Source organism: Giraffa tippelskirchi, chromosome 13, assembly GCF_054371585.1.
Source record: "Giraffa tippelskirchi isolate mGirTip1 chromosome 13, T2T-mGirTip1v1.2.pri, whole genome shotgun sequence".
In the NCBI taxonomy this organism is placed as follows: domain Eukaryota; kingdom Metazoa; phylum Chordata; class Mammalia; order Artiodactyla; family Giraffidae; genus Giraffa; species Giraffa tippelskirchi.
In genome coordinates, this window is record NC_137287.1 from 26956332 (window position 1) to 26970922 (window position 14591).

The 14591-nt window shown below is 49.3% G+C and overlaps 1 protein-coding gene across 3 annotated transcripts in view; it reads left to right on the plus strand.

Annotated features, from left to right (window-relative positions):
• The first annotated feature begins 1166 nt into the window (after window positions 1-1166).
• The window catches only part of ABCC6 (ATP binding cassette subfamily C member 6), a 61252-nt gene continuing 47827 nt past the window's right edge, over window positions 1167-14591 (plus strand). For all 3 annotated transcript variants that reach the window (XM_081556263.1, XM_081556264.1, XM_081556265.1), the window contains exons 1-7: window positions 1167-1202; window positions 2381-2563; window positions 4036-4161; window positions 4313-4441; window positions 7563-7688; window positions 9187-9248; window positions 12500-12631. In XM_081556263.1, the coding sequence (XP_081412389.1) occupies window positions 1167-1202; window positions 2381-2563; window positions 4036-4161; window positions 4313-4441; window positions 7563-7688; window positions 9187-9248; window positions 12500-12631 (794 nt within the window). The remainder of the gene's footprint in view (window positions 1203-2380; window positions 2564-4035; window positions 4162-4312; window positions 4442-7562; window positions 7689-9186; window positions 9249-12499; window positions 12632-14591) is intronic.

Genomic DNA, 14591 nt, shown 5'->3' on the forward strand with positions numbered 1-14591 from the left:
CCCAGAAGAGGGTTGAGGAATCTCAGGAAGGAGAAATGACCAGGGAGCCCCTGCTGGAGAGGCCCTGAAAAAGGCAAGAGAAAAAAAGAAGACACTCAAGTAACAATGCAGCCTGGAGAGTGCAAAGGACTTGAATTCTTCATTCAAACTGAGCACCTGTTCCTGTCTGTCTGAAAAAGCTCAGTCTTTTATTCCTGTCTTGAAAGGGAATACATGGTCATTGCAGAAGGAAGGAAAATAGAAAAGGGAAAGCAAGAAAAAAGAAAAGAAAATTAGGAGTCCCATGACCACTGCTTTAGTGCATTTCCATCTTTTTGTCTATGCATATACGTTACATAAAGTCATCTCCCAAAAGAACAGATGGCTGGGGACACACCTTGCTTTAAGACCCAGAAGAAGAAGGTAAATGACCTCTTTCCCCACCGTCCCTAACTTAAGCATATACTATTTTTTTTCTTTCCACACATATCGTAAACTATTTTGTATTATGATCTCTTTTTTATGTCGCTTAGCATTCAAGAACCATTTTTCCATATTAAACCTGTTTCTTCAATGGCACTTTGAATGAATGTGCTCAGTAACCGAGGGATGAAATAATACTACGAATGCTAATAAAAGTTAACTCTGATTGAACATTTACTGTGTGCCGAACACTCTGCTAGACGTTTTATTAGTAATCTTCTTAAAATCTTCCCACCATTCTAGAGGCAGACAGGGTCGGTCCCACAGGTGAGGGGGCTGCGGTTCCAACCTTACCCCGGGGTCCTCCCATCCCCCATTCCGCCGGTCGCTGGACTTGTGCACACCCCTTGGGTTCGTTTATCTAGATAAATTCCTGGAATTGCTGATCCACAGTATTCGGGAAGTTCGGGATGACACTTGCGCCAGGGGGAAAGGGGATTATATGCAGACATCACTGCATTTTCTGAGGCTCCGGGACCCCCTCCCTCGCTGCCCTGGGTGGCCGCCCTGAGGGCCCCGCCACCTCGCCTCACTTCGCCCCTCCGCGCCCCGCCCCCGCCGCCCGGCCGGACCTTGCCCCCGGCCTTGCAATCCGCGAGCTCGAATCCCCGCCCCTTCCCCCGGCCGGAACGCGGCCGAGGAAGCCAGCCGTCCAGGGACCCACCGACTGTCCGACAGACAGACGAATAGACGGACGGCGCCCGATGGCCGGGCCAGGCGAGCCCTGCGCGGGCCCGGGGGTGAGTGGTCCCCACCCCGCTGCACTCTCCTTCTCGGGCTGGCTCGAGAGATCTCTTGGACAGATCTCGCTCTCGGGCTGCAATACAGGGGAGGAGCGGACCCCTGGGAGGGTAACAGACCTGCCAGACTAACAGCAGGACTGGGCGATCTTCTTAACCAAGCCGTTCCCCGAAGAGACCAACCCTGCTAAAGGGGCCTCTAGACCCCCCAGCTACAGGACTCCCCACGTCTCTGGTTCCTGCCTCAGCAAAGGACTCTACTGGGAGGGTGGCAGTGGTGTAGGAGGGAGAGAATTAAAGCAACTGTGTCTTCTGAAATTCACGTTCACACTTCTCCAGTTAGGAAAGGCCAGGAGAAGATCTGAGTGAGAAGTACAGATGGAGACCTCTGGTAGAACAAGGTTCGGGGTTAGCCAGGCCAGAGTGGAGTCAGCTCTGTCCCTTCCTATTTGTGTGGGCCTAAAAGAGGCTGTTCCCTTCCCGGCTTCTGAGTTTCCTGGTCTATGAAATGGGAACAGTAATACCTGCCTCCTAGAGTGGTTACAGGGCTTGCCTGGTGGCTCAGTGGTAAAGGCTCCGCCTGCCAATGCAGGAGACATGAGTTCGATCCCTGGGTTGGGAAGATCTGCTGGAGAAGGGAATGGCTATCCATGCCACAATTCTTGCCTGGAGAATCCCATGGACAGAGGAGCCTGGCGGGCTAAGTCCACGGGGTCGCAAAGTGTCAGACGTGACTTAGCGTCCAAACAACAACAGAGTGGTTTTAAGTCTGTGCCCAGCGCTCATCACGGACCCCAGGTCTCCTAGATTCTAGGACCCAACTGCCTTGGTACAAATCCCAGCACCACCCCTGTCCAGTTGGGTGAGGTCAGTGGAGTCATTCAATTATGAAGTACTCTAAGGACAACAGAGGATGAGATGGTTGGATGGCATCACCGACTCAATGGACATGAGTTTGAGCAAAGTCTGGGAGATAGTGAAGGACAGGGAAGCCTGGCGTGCTGCAGTCCATGGGGTTGCAAAGAGTTGGACGTGACTCAGTGACTGAACAACAAAAAGTGCTTAGCACATTTTTCGTGTAAAATATTGGGGGTCCAAAGAGTTGCCTGGCCCCCCAAGTGGTGAGTTTGGGGCCCCTTCATTGTACCATCATAAGGGTCACCCTGGTGTTCCCTCAGGTCTGGAACCAGACGGAGCCCGAGCCTGCCGCTGCCCGCCTGCTGAGCCTGTGCTTCCTGAAAACAGCAGGGGTCTGGGTGCCCCCCATGTACCTCTGGGTCCTTGGCCCCATCTACCTCCTCTACATCCACCGCCATGACAAGGGCTACATCCAAATGTCCCGCCTCTTCAAGGCCAAGATGGTAGCCACTTCCTCTGGGAGCCTGTGATCAGACAATGGTCAGGGGGTGAGGGTGCAGGCTGGAATCAGGCAGAGACCCCGAAGTGGACACATGGGACCCTGTTAATCAAATAGAGCAATACTCCAGAGGCTGCAGAGGGAAACTCAGTGGCATAGACTCTCTCAAACCAATCATCACAGATAATAAAAACCGTACATCACAAACACACACCCGCAGACACCCACACACCCAGACACGTTGATGGCCACACAGCCTGGCGTTCCCCAGAGTGTGCGGTGGACACTCCTGAGATGCACACGGTGATTTTAGAGCCACACCAGGATGCACCTTTTAAATGTTAACACTCAGGCATTGATTTTTGTGTTTCCCTCCCTCCACCCCCCACCCGCGGTACTAAAGAACACCCCTTAAAATTGGTGCGTAGTTGTTGTCCAGTGTTAGAAAAACACTGGCATTCCAAATGTGAGCATCTCTGCTCATTCTCCTGTTCTCCAAACCTCTAGGAGCACGCCCTCCATGGTTCATTTATTCCCACACCACGTTGTAAATGTTTGAGCTCTTGCCAACCACCTCTCCAGGGTCAGCACACTCTTCCTTAAAGGGCCAGAGAGTATCAGTACATGTCTGAGGGTCCAAGGACCCTGGGGTCTCTGTCTCAACTACTCAATTCTGCTCTTGCAGCAGTAAAGCCGCCACAGACAACAAACAGTAAACAAGTAGACAGCACTGTGTTTCAGTAAAACTTTATTTATAGTCACAGAAATTTGCATTTCATATCAATTTCACATCATGGCGTATTAGGCTTTTTAAAGTTTTGTTCAATGAGTGAACAATGGGAAACCCACTCTTAGTTCCGAGGTGATACAACAACAGACAAGAGGCCAAACTCAGACCGCAGATGGTAGTTTTGACTCCTGCTTGAGACTAACTGACATGTTCGGTGGTTTCTCCGAGGCTCCCAGGTCTGCATCTGCGTGCTCTCTCCCCTTCTTGATTTCTCTTGTCCAAAAGAGAGACCGATTTGACCGATGGCAGCTCGGTCAAGGAAGGCCTGCAAACGTATCAGTCCCAACAGAGAGTTCCTCCTTGATTTAACAGTAGGGATGGAAAGAGACTTAAAGAGGGTATAACTTTTTCACCTGCAGAGTAAATAGCTTTTCATGATGTTCCTTCATCCCCTAAGCATCCTCCTGTGCATTGTGGGAGCACCACTGGCATTTTGGAAACCAGTAACGTTATTTATATGGTGCATTATTTATATGACAGTTACAGGTCAAGCTTGAGCTGCATCACCCCTTACAGCCTTTTTCTTTCACGTCAGCCCTGTTCAGTGGTCACACTGGTACATCACAGTGCCCCACCAGGGGCCACTGTCCAGTTGGACGTGGAGTCCCTGTCCAGTTGGCAGGGACTGGCAGAAAGGCTGCCATCTTTCTTTCCCCCACCAGCCTTATCCCAGCCTGTTTCCCCAGGTGCTTGGGTTCACCCTCACAATCCTGTGCACCTCCAGCGTGTCTGTGACTCTTTGGAGAATCCAGCAGGGAACACCCCAGGCCCTCGAGTTCCTCATACACCCCACCGTGTGGCTCACCACAATGGTGAGTCGTACCCCAGACCTGCTGGCTTGTTCCTGGCTGCTGCTTTTCCTGCCCTGGTGGAGGGGTGGGGCAGAGGGGGCTCCCTCCCGACCCTCTCCTCCCCCAGCCTCCCGCACCCCCGGCCCACCTCCCACTCTACCCTCTTGTCCAGAGCTTCGCTGTGTTCCTGATCCATGCCGAGAGGAAGAAGGGCGTCCAGGCATCTGGGGTGCTCTTTGGGTACTGGCTACTCTGCTTTCTCTTCCCAGCCGCCAGCGCCACCCAGCAGGCCTCGCAAGGGGTAAGTGGGGGCCTGGGTCACCTGGGAACCATGTGGTGGTTTCAGGCCTTGGGTCCCATCCATCCTCCTCCTGCTTCCACCCACGGCTTATTCTCTCCGCAGAGACACACACTCCGCAAGCCCTGAAACTCAAGAAACACACAAAGGCATTTCACATAGAAGCTCTCATCGCCCCATACCTTTTTATCAACACAAATTCTTCTTGTTTTACACACTCAAGTCACACATTTCCCTTGCATGCCCCCATTCACACATTGGGCTTCCCTGGTAGCTCAGACGGTCAAGAATCTGCCTGCAGTGCAGGAGACCTAGGTTCAATCCCTGGGTCGGGAAGGTCCCTTGGAGAAGGAAATGGCAACCCGCTCTAGTATTCTTGCCTGGAGAATTCCACAGACAGAGGAACCTGGTGGGCTACAGGCTATGGAGTCACAAAGCACTGGACACCAGTGAGTGACTAACACTTTTCACTTCACTTTTTTTCATTCATGTATCACAGACTCCAAAACATCACACACACACACACACACTCACCTGCACTTACACTTGCTGCCACCCAGTTGTGTCTATGCTTTCAAGCTCCTACAGGACTTGTGCACAAATGTCTCACACTCATACACACACACACACACACACACACACACACACACTGCATGGGCACCGACATACTGTCGGTTCAAAACCTCAGGGGTTCCCTGGTGAGATTAGAAACCAACCCCAGACCTGGAGGGCCAAGAGAGGCCAAAGAATCAGGCAGCCACTGCAGTTAGTAGGTGACGATTTTCATAAGCAAGGGAACTTGTATACAATGCCTGTCTTGGCTGCTGCAAAATACATTGAGCGTTGCACCTGCCCACCAGAAGCCTAACAGTTTATAGGGGTTTTAACAGGGTTCAGTCATATGTACCATCCAGTGGATCTCATCAACACATCGTTCTTTCAAGGTGGCATCCTTGAACTAGTTCCTAGTGCAAGAACAGTGTGGCCAGAATGCACTCTTCAAGGACAGGGGCGGTGAGGTGGGGTGAGGAGCCTCTGGGTCCAGCTCACAGGTCAGCCAGGGATCATGTCCTCTGGCACACACCTGTGTTCATTCTGACTCCACGTAAGTGCATGTCTCCCCTCATTCTCCACCTTCACCCGAGCTCTCATGCATCTGTATTTACACACTCATTTTGCACACTCACCTGTATTTCCATGTTAGGGGGTGTGATCTGCAAAGAGAAAAATCTACAACCTCGACCAGGGTTTTTCAACTTCAGCACCCTTTACCTACTTCTCTTTCGGGTAGGGGCAGAGAGGAGCTGTCCCATGTGTTGTGGGATGTTGAATAGCATCCCTGGTCTCCACCCACTGGATGCCAATAGTACCACCCCATTATGGTAACCTGACACGTCTCCTGACAATGATAAATGTCCCCCGGGGGCAAAGTCGCCCCCAGTTGAAAACTACTTGCATGGCTGGCACGCTCACCCAAGACATCTGATCAGGAAACTGATCAGAGTCTGCTGGTCATCATTTCATATGGTTACTCCCTCCTGCTCCTAAAAGAAGAAGGCAGAGAAACATTTTCTGTCCTAAAGGACAGATTTTTAACAAAGCAACCTTTGTGACTAATGGGAATAGCCCCCAGGCCATCCACTGATTTATGAGAGGGTAGCTTCCTACAGTTGACTTACCAGCTAGCTGTTTGGAACACAGCACAGAAAGAATAATATTGGGACCATACATGCTCTGGAGCGCCATGTGCGAGGCCCTGTGGCAAGCACTTGATGTCATGAATTCAGTGAAGATCTGAATGATCCCATTTTAAAGATGAGGAAACCTAAGTCTTAGAGAAGTGAACGACTTCCTCTAGGTCACACAGCTCGGGCCTGCAGAGCCAAAGTCCATCTCACCCAAATTCAGGACAAACTTTCCAACAGAAATGATAGTAAAAATGACACTATGGGGAGTAATGTAGCTGCACTATCAAATTGTCTACTATCTGCCCCCCAAAACCAAACCAAAAACAGAGAAGTAAAAAATCCAATAGAGAAATTGTGATCTAAAACTTGGGCTCTTGTTTAAAAACATAAAAACTCAGTTCACACTGGCTTAAGGGGGAAAAGTGCAAGGGTATCTATTCGCTCACATACCTGGGACCTGCTAGTAAGCATAGCTGGCCCAGACATTCAGAGTACACAGCTAGAGCTCCATTTCTGCCTGTTCCTTGGCTCTCCCCTCTTGGCTTCATTCTCCAGTGGGATGGCAAGGAGAGCCCCAATTATTCCAGGCTTTCGTTTCACAAATATAGCAAACCTGGAAGATCTCCCAATGGTTCCAGCTCTCCTTGGTCCAGCGTAGGTCCTGTGTCCATTCCTAGCCCAAGCACGGTAGGCAGGGACTAGAACGTGCTCATTGGTCAGGCCTCAATCATCTGCCTGCCTCCCCTCCCCGGGATGGAATCAGCTCTACATAAACCTCATACCTGAGCATTGGGGGAAAAGTTAGGGTGCTCTGGCCAGAAAGGGCAGGGGGTGCAAAAGCCATCATGACAGGGCACCAAAAGCTCGTGATCTAAAGCAGATCATTTGTGTGGCCTTGAGCAAGGTGCTGTCACTTCTCTGAGCCTTGGTTTCCCAGTGAGTAACAGAGCAAGTAAACTCCAGCTGGGGCAGGGTGGGGAGGGACTTGACGAGACAGTGTACGTAAAGACTCCAGCATGTGCCCAAGGCAGAGTGAATGCTCCCTGAAACCAGCTCCCTTCTTAAACCAGAGAACACTGGCCACAGGGAGTGGGATGGGAGATTTGGGGGGCGGGGCTCCTTTGTTGCCCAGGGAGAAAGACAAAGTGTCCTTCAATTTGTGTCCTGGTGGCTAAGGCCAGTGGTCACCTAATGAAGGGCACAGACCCTGCCTGCCATTTGTCTGGACAGAATCTGTATAAGCCAGGTGTTTTCAAGGCTAGGAAGGCTGGGGGCTCTAATTTTCAAACCTGGTGACTCCAGCCCCTGGCCTGGGCACTGCTCCAGCATCAGAAACCCCATTCCGCCTCCACCCCTTCTCCCCTTCCCGACACGCTCCCCAGTCTCTGCTCCTCCTAAGCCCTGACTCAGCGAGACTTCTGCTTTCTCTCCCGCAGGATTTCCAGAGCGACCCCTTCCGCCACCTGTCACCCTACCTGTACTTGTGTCTGGTGATGGCGCAGTTTGCGCTGTCTTGCCTCGCTGATCAACCCCCGCTTTTCCCGAAAAGACCTCCGCAGGCTGTAAGTCACCACATCTCCAACCAATGCCTTGATTGTCCCTGTTCCTCTTCTGGTCCTCAGTGCCCCCCCCACCAAGTGATGGAAGGAAGTTAAGTTAAAGCACAGGTCTTTAATTTTTTTTTTTTATTCCTTCAGCCAAAAGTGTATTACATATCGACTCTATGCCACGGGTTGGCCAGCTCTTTCTGTCCAAGATAGAAAATATTCTGGGCTTTGTGGGCCATATGATCTCTGTATGGCAGCTACGGAGGTCAAGTTTTGCAAAAAGCAGACAGACTATATGTCAACAAAGGAGCATGGCTGTGTTCCAATAAAACTTTATTCGCAGAGAAAAGCAGTGGGCCGAATTTGGCATGGGGGCTGTAGTTTGCCAACCTATCCTGTGCGCCAGCTCAGTACTGAGGGTCTATGGTAAAAAGTGATGTCTCTGTCCTCCTGTGACTAACACCCAATAGGGGAACCATTAATCACACAATTACACAAATGTGGAAAATTACAACTCATCATCATAAAAATTCAGGATTAAAGTGATCTGCTCAATAGAAGTGCTCCATGGGAGAAGTTCATGGTCCATAAGAGTTTGCAACAGATAACACTGAATAAGTCTGTGAAATCTGGGAAGAATTCTATGAGAAAAAGACAGTTGAGTGGAGATCATCTAAAAAGATGCTCAACAGTTTGAATAATTAAGTTAAAACTGTAATAGGACTTTGTCCAATGAACAGCAAAAAAAAAAAAAAATTAAAATTGATAACACACACTGATGGCAAAGATGTGGTGAAATGAGCATTCTCATGCCCTATTGGTGAAGAGTATAAATCTGTGCAGTCTTACTGGAGCCGCTGGTAAAATCTCATCTCTTCTTCACTTCATCACATTCACTGAAGGATATTGTTGAAAATATTGTTTGTGTCATGCATGGTCCTTGCTTTGAGAATTTCTTGATCTCAGCATTAATAAAGTTGTTCTGAGCAACTGTTAGTTCTTACCTAGGCACTTTCAGTCCTGTCACCAAATCCCTTTTAGCCTTGCCTGCTAGGAAGTACCAAGCCCTTTGGTATCTACTGTGGTTAAGTATTGGAGAAGGACATGGCAACCCACTCCAGTATTCTTTCCTAGAGAATCCCGTGGACAGAGGAGCCTGGTGGGCTGCTGTCCATGGGGTCACACAGAATCGGACACAACTGAAGTGACTTAGCATGCATGCATGCATTGGAGAAGGAAATGGCAACCCACTCCAGTATTCTTGCCTGGAGAATCCCAGGGATGGTGGAGCTTGGTGGGCTGCCGTCTGTGGGGTCACACAGAGTCAGACATGACTGAAGTGACTTAGCAGCAGCAACAGCAGCAGTGGTTAAGTATATAAGACATCTCAGTCTGGTTTTCAGTATTAACTTTGTTGTCAGTTCATTCTTCCTGCCCTTAGTTCTGCTTGCTACATACTGGCCATGGATTATGAGACCAAGTCTTCCTACTTCTAAATCTTTTGTCTTTGCAGAATCCATGTCCTAAGGCTGGGGCCTCCTTCCCCTCCAAGGCCATGTTCTGGTGGGTTTCTGGGTAAGTAAAGTAGCAGAGAAGGGGCCGGGGGGGGGTGCCCCCACCCACCTACATGTGCTGCTCGTATTTGTTACCACAGCTCTTTCCCAAGGAGATTTCCCCAAGCTTACCAAAGTCAGCCAGGCTTTCTCCATCCCAGCCTGGGTGCTGGGATTTTAGTGTGTCCACCATCCATATCCCATTGCCACTCACTCATTGGAGTGAGATTGGAGTCCTGGCTCTGTCTCTTAGCTGGCCACATCCCAAGCGTTTAGTCTCAGTTTTCCCCTCTTAAAAAATGGGAACAACTCTACCTTCATTAAATGTAAAGTGCTTAGTGCTTGTATATAGAAGGCACTCAATAAAATCATATATCTAGTCCTTCCACCAATATAATAGGTGTTTAATAAGCATCTACTATGTGCTAAGCACCAAGGGTGAGGAGGCAAAAGACCAAATCTTTACTCACTAGAGGCTCCCAAGCTGGTGGAGAAGATGTTTCTTCAGGGTCAGCACACCAGGCATGTAGGATGTACCTACCTCCTGGACCCTCTCTTGACCACACTGCCATCAGATCATACTTGAATTCTGTCTCCACCACTTCCTGGCTGTGTGACCTTGGGCAAGCTACTTAACCTCTCTGTGTTTCAGTCTCTGCACTTGTCAAATGAGGATCATAATAGCATCTACCTCACAGGGTTTTGAGGATTAAATGAAATGAGGTTTCTGAAGCACTTAGAACAGAATCTGGCCCATAGTAAGTTTTATGTAAAGTAGTTGTTAAATAAATGAAGGATAGACTACTCTGAGGGCTTCCCAGGTGGCTCAGATGGTAAAGAATCTTCCTGCAGTGCAGGAGACACAGGTTCAATCCCTCGATTGGGAGGATCTCTGGAGAAGGGAATGGCAACCCACTCCAGTATTCTTGCCTGGAGAATCCCATGGACAAGAGGAGCCTAGAGGGCTACAGTCCATGGGATCGCAAAGAGTCGGACATGACTAAACAACAACGAAGACCACTCCGAGGGTTTGGAATTGGTGGAGGGTATGGAATTGGTGAAAAGAGCCTGGAAGTTTGCTAAACGTCTCTTAAGAGAATCTAGCCCTCTGTTTACCAAAGGTAGGCATTTGTGGACCATTCCTCAAGATTTTTGCCTTATTTGGGTATCACTTAACTCAATTTACTTAATGTTTTTTCTTTAGATTAATTTGCTTTCTCTACTTTGTGTGTGTGTGCCTACTCACTCAGTTGTGTTTGACTCCTTGTGACCCCATGGACTGTAGCCCGCCAGGCTCCTCTGTCCATGCGATTCTTCAGGCAAGAATGTTGGAGTGGGTTGCCATTTCCATCTCCTTTCTTTACTTTGCTAACCTTTTATAAAGGAAACTTTCTATCACTACCAAGATCACAAAAATCTAGAATCCCTTGCCATGTGGAGTGCTAAAAGTAGTTTCAGTGAAAAACAAATATTATGGATAATTTCTGGATCCAAACTGTTGCTTGCCTGAGTTTACTCTGTATTAGGAAAGGAAACTTGGAAAGTCTCAAAAAGGCGCTCAAGACCAGCTCCAAACAAGACCTTCTCCTTGGTGTCACAAGAAAGATGAGAGACCTAAAAGGAAAAAAAAAAAAACTATTCCTGTTGTGGAAGTCTGCAGTCATTAATTTCTTTTCTTTATGGCCTGCAGGCTTAGTTGCCCCAAGACATATGGGATCTTAGTTCCCTGACCAAGGATCAAACTCATATCTTCTGCATTGGAAGGTAGATTCCTAAATTCCTAACCACCAGGGAAGTTAATTTCTTATGTATGCATGTTGGTTTGAAAACTGGCCTCAGTCAACGAAGGGCAAGGAGAGACAGAAGAAGGCAGCCACTCCAGGTTGGAAGGAGGCAGGGTTAACAACCAGCCAGGGATCTTACATACAAGGCTTGTCTTGGGCCCTGCAAGCTGAGTACATCTCACTGGAATCCTTATAGTTTACAGAGCAGCCTTAACGAGGTTCAGACACGTACACCATCCAGATGGTCAAACACTCTCGAAGTAGCTCCTAAGGTGGGAACAGTGGGCAGAACGTACGTTCCAAGGACAGGGGAGGGAGGAGCTTCAGATTCCCTGGGTCCAGGTCATAGGTCCACCAATGGCCACATCCTCTCTATGGCTTCCTTCAACAGTGCACCAACTACAGTCATCTCATATACCAGTCCCAAGCATGAGAAAACATTCTCATTTTAAGGTGAGAAAATTGAGATCCATTGCTGGGAAGTGACTTGCCCAAGGTCACAGCACTGAAAAGTGGTGATTTTATTTGACAAATCTTGTGCCCAGAGCCCGTTAGTGGTAAAGAACCCACCTGCCAATGCAGGCGACATAAGAGATGCAGGTTCTCTCCCTAGGTCAGGAAGATTCCCTGGAGAAGGGCATGGTAACCCAATCCAGGATTCTTGCCTGGAAAATCCCATGGACAGGGGAGCCTGGCAGGCTCCAGCGGTCGCAAAAGAGTCGAACACAACTGAAGCGACTTAGCACCCATGCACACACGTGCCCTGAGCTAGGAGGTGACGATAGAAGAGGGAGAATCTTTGTCTCCTTGAAACTTATTGCTAATGGAGGAGAGAGACTAAATAAATAATCAGACCAAAAAAAAGTAAACAATGATAATCGCAGCAAGCATTAGGAAGAAACAGCTCAGGAAACTAAGGGATCTTGCAATGGGGGAATCTACCTGGACTCAGATGTGGGGGTCATCAAATGGGCTTTTAAGGAAATCATGTCCAAGCCAGAGATGAAGGACAAGTGCGAAGTGGCAAGCAAAGAGTTTTAAATAGAGGGACATGCATATGCAAAGGTCCTGAGGCTGGGTGGCTGGAACAGTGAACGAGGAGGAGAATGGGGAGAAGTTCAAGTTTCCTCCACTGTAATAGTTTTCAACTCTGGACTTCTGACTCCTAGGGAGGCTTATTTCCCCTGTTACAGGTTACTCCTTGGTTAAGTCACTTAATCTCTCTGAGCCTCTGTTTTCTTCCTCATCTGTAAAATGGGTCAATAGTAATCTATCATACAGGCTCATGTGAGAATTAAATGAGATAATCTTTGTAGACTGGGAAGTGCCTACCGCTGTTAGTGCAGTTAGATAAATGGCTTTCCTTGTACCGAGGGGCCAGTGGAGGTGCAGAGAGGTGAACAACTTACCTGGGATCACACAGCTACCAAACCAGGACACTGCAGAGGTGGATGCAGGAAGGGCTTGCTGTGGTGACCATCTTTTACAGGTTGGTCTGGAAGGGCTACCGCAGGCCACTGGGGCCAAATGACCTCTGGTCACTTGGGAGCGAAAACTCCTCCGAAGAACTGGTTTCCCAGCTTGAAAAGGAATGGACAAGGAACCGCAGCGCCACCGAGCGGTGAGTGTGTGGAAGGTGGGCGCTCAGCCCGAAGCTGGTCAGCAAAGCCCTTGGTCCCACAAACAACCCCGCCCCTACTCTGGGCTGCAGTGCCCACAGAAATAAGTTCTCCAATAGGTATAATTAAGCCTGGGTTAAATGTAGCCCCGCCGTTGAGTGGTGGATGACCTTGGACAAGGCGCTTGACCTCACTGGAGCTTGATGTTTCAGGGCACAGAAAAAAGTAGCTCTGTGGCAAGACTGATAAGGTTCCCTTGCATACTCTAGGACTCCATAGTAATTGTTATCGGTGGCTAAATCCCACCTATTAGAAGGAGCCAGAGAGAGACACAGTCTACGGGCTCACAAAGCTGAGAAGGTGGGTGTGGCCTCAGGCATAGCTGGATTCAGAACTTGCGTGATGTTCAGTTCTTTCCCTCCATCTCTAAGCTTAGCTGTTGTCCCGACACTGGTCTCTCCATAGGCCTGTCCCATACTAGGCCAACTCAACATCCCCATCCTCACCATCCACCTAAAAAAAAAAAATCTCAAGGAAGGACTCTGATTGGCTGGCTGAGTCATGTGCCTCTCAGGGGCCAATCCCATGGCTGGAGGGCAGGCCTGATGATTGGCAGTCCCTTCAGAGCCACACAGAAAGGGGAGGGGCTGCTCCCCGAAGGAAGGGTGTATGTTTTCCAAAAGGGGTAATAATATGACAAATCGAAACAGCAGCTCTCTCTCACCACAGGCATATCTTGCTGTACTGCCCCTCCACTCTTAAATAGTTCATCCCAAAGGGCTCTGGAGGTCTTGTTCACCCTCTCCCAGCTCTGCCCTCCCCTGCCAGCGTAAGAATGAGGGTCACCCAGTATTAGAGCTGCAGTAGAAGCATTCTCCAGAACGGTTTGAGAATCTGTGAAAAACTGACAGCAAGAAAGCAGAGTGGCAGGGTTATACGGAGATCTGACTCAGGTGTTTTCTGAGCTCACTGATTACACATAGGAGAGAACTTTGGTTTGGTTTCTAAAATATGTTGCAACCTTTGCGGGAAGGGTGAGGACGTCATCTTAAGAGGTCACAGACCGACTCGTCCACTGGCCAAGTCAGGGTCACAGGTGTGTTTGGCCAGCATGTATCCTGCTGTTGTTTGAGGTTTGTGCTTTTTTTTTTTTTTGTAAGTCCCCAACATTTAAGCTGTTGGAGATGTCACAAAAATATGGAATTTGACAGTATCTTAAAGTATAATGGCAGTGCTAGGTCACATCCCTCATGACAACGGGAGGGTGGATCTGGGAAGTCGTTGCCCTGTGGAACAGGGCATGTGCGCTTCAGTTTGCCGCAGTCTCTACCACTCCCTTTTACACCCCCCAGCTTACTCCCAGCCCTCACACACCCTGCCTTGCTCTGTGGTCATTTTTGGATCTGGCACTAAATGGCTTTGAGACTAGACACCAGAGACCAGCCACCAAGTCTAGTGGTTTCCCTGGTGGCTCAGACAGTAGAGAATCTGCCCGCAATTCAGGAGACCCGGGTTTGATCCCTGGGTTGGGAAGATCCCCTGGAGGAAGGCATGGCAACCCACTCCAGTATTCTTGCCTGGAGAATCCCATGGACAGAGGAGCCTGGCGGGCTAAAGTTCATGGGGTTGCAAAGAGCAACTAACACACACATCAAGTCTAGAGACCTTCCCTGATGGAAAGTAAGACTGGCTGGAAAGGAAGAACCTGGCTCCCGAGCCTGCAGGTGACACAGTGACAGAATTCAGGGGCAAGCAGCTGGCACAGACTGAGAAAAACATCCAGCTGTTGTGCTTAGTTGCTCAGTCGTGTCCGACTCTTTGTGACCCCATGGACAGTAGTCCTCCAGGCTCCTCTGTCCATGGGATTCTCCAGGCAAGAATACTGGAGTGGGTTGCCATGCCTTCCTCCAGGGGATCTTCCCAACCCAGGAATCGAACCCGGGTCTCCTGCATTCCTTTCCC